General features: G+C 58.7%; 1 protein-coding gene across 1 annotated transcript in view; it reads right to left on the bottom strand.

Moving 5' to 3' along the window:
• The window catches only part of LOC113977480 (tumor necrosis factor receptor superfamily member 16-like), a 4,842-nt gene that overhangs the window by 2,811 nt on the left and 1,345 nt on the right, over positions 1-686 (bottom strand). Inside the window, exon 3 of the mRNA XM_027703613.1 lies at positions 445-555. Within this exon, the coding sequence (XP_027559414.1) occupies positions 445-555 (111 nt within the window). The remainder of the gene's footprint in view (positions 1-444; positions 556-686) is intronic.

The following is a 686-nucleotide window of genomic DNA, read 5'->3' as shown; positions in this document are numbered from 1 at the left end:
TGACACGAGGAAACTGAGGCAGGACAGAGGGAAATTAAGGAATGACATGAAGAAACTGAGGCAGGACAGGGGAAAATTGAGGAATGACAGGAGGAAACTGAGGCAGGACAGGGGGAAATTGAGGAATGACACGAGGAAACTGAGGCAGGACAGGGGGAAATTGAGGAACGACACGAGGAAACTGAGGCAGGACAGGGGCAAATTGAGGCAGGACAGGGGGAAATTGAGGCAGGACAAGGGGAAACAAAGGCACGACTTGAGGGAACTGAAGAACTATGTGGGGAAAGGGAAGCACGACGTGAGGAAATTAAGGAAGGACATGGGGAAACCGAGGCACGGCGTGGGGAAACTGAGGCACGATAGGGAGGAACTGAAGAACTACGTGGGAAAACTGAGGCACAATAGGGGGAAACCCCGCCCCAGCACCCTCTCAAACTTTCCTGCCCCTCCCACCCCCCCAACCCTCCACCCCGGGGGTCTCCCGGTGCCACTCACGGCTGCAGGCGGGGCAGGGTGGGCACGGCTCCTCCCGCTCCTCCTCCGCGGGGCTCCGGGCTGTGGGGGACGTTTGGGGTGGTTTTGGGGGGTGTTTCTGGGTGGGTGGTGATGGGGGGGGGTGTTTTGGAGGGGGTGGTTTTGGGGGGGGGTGTTTTGGAGAAGTTTAGGGGAGGTGCTTGGGGGGTTGT

The sequence above is a fragment of the Neopelma chrysocephalum genome, unplaced genomic scaffold (genome assembly GCF_003984885.1).
Source record: "Neopelma chrysocephalum unplaced genomic scaffold, ASM398488v2 Primary Assembly neopelma1_243, whole genome shotgun sequence".
NCBI classification, from domain to species: Eukaryota; Metazoa; Chordata; class Aves; order Passeriformes; family Pipridae; genus Neopelma; species Neopelma chrysocephalum.
This window is presented reverse-complemented; position numbering and strand designations above follow the sequence as displayed.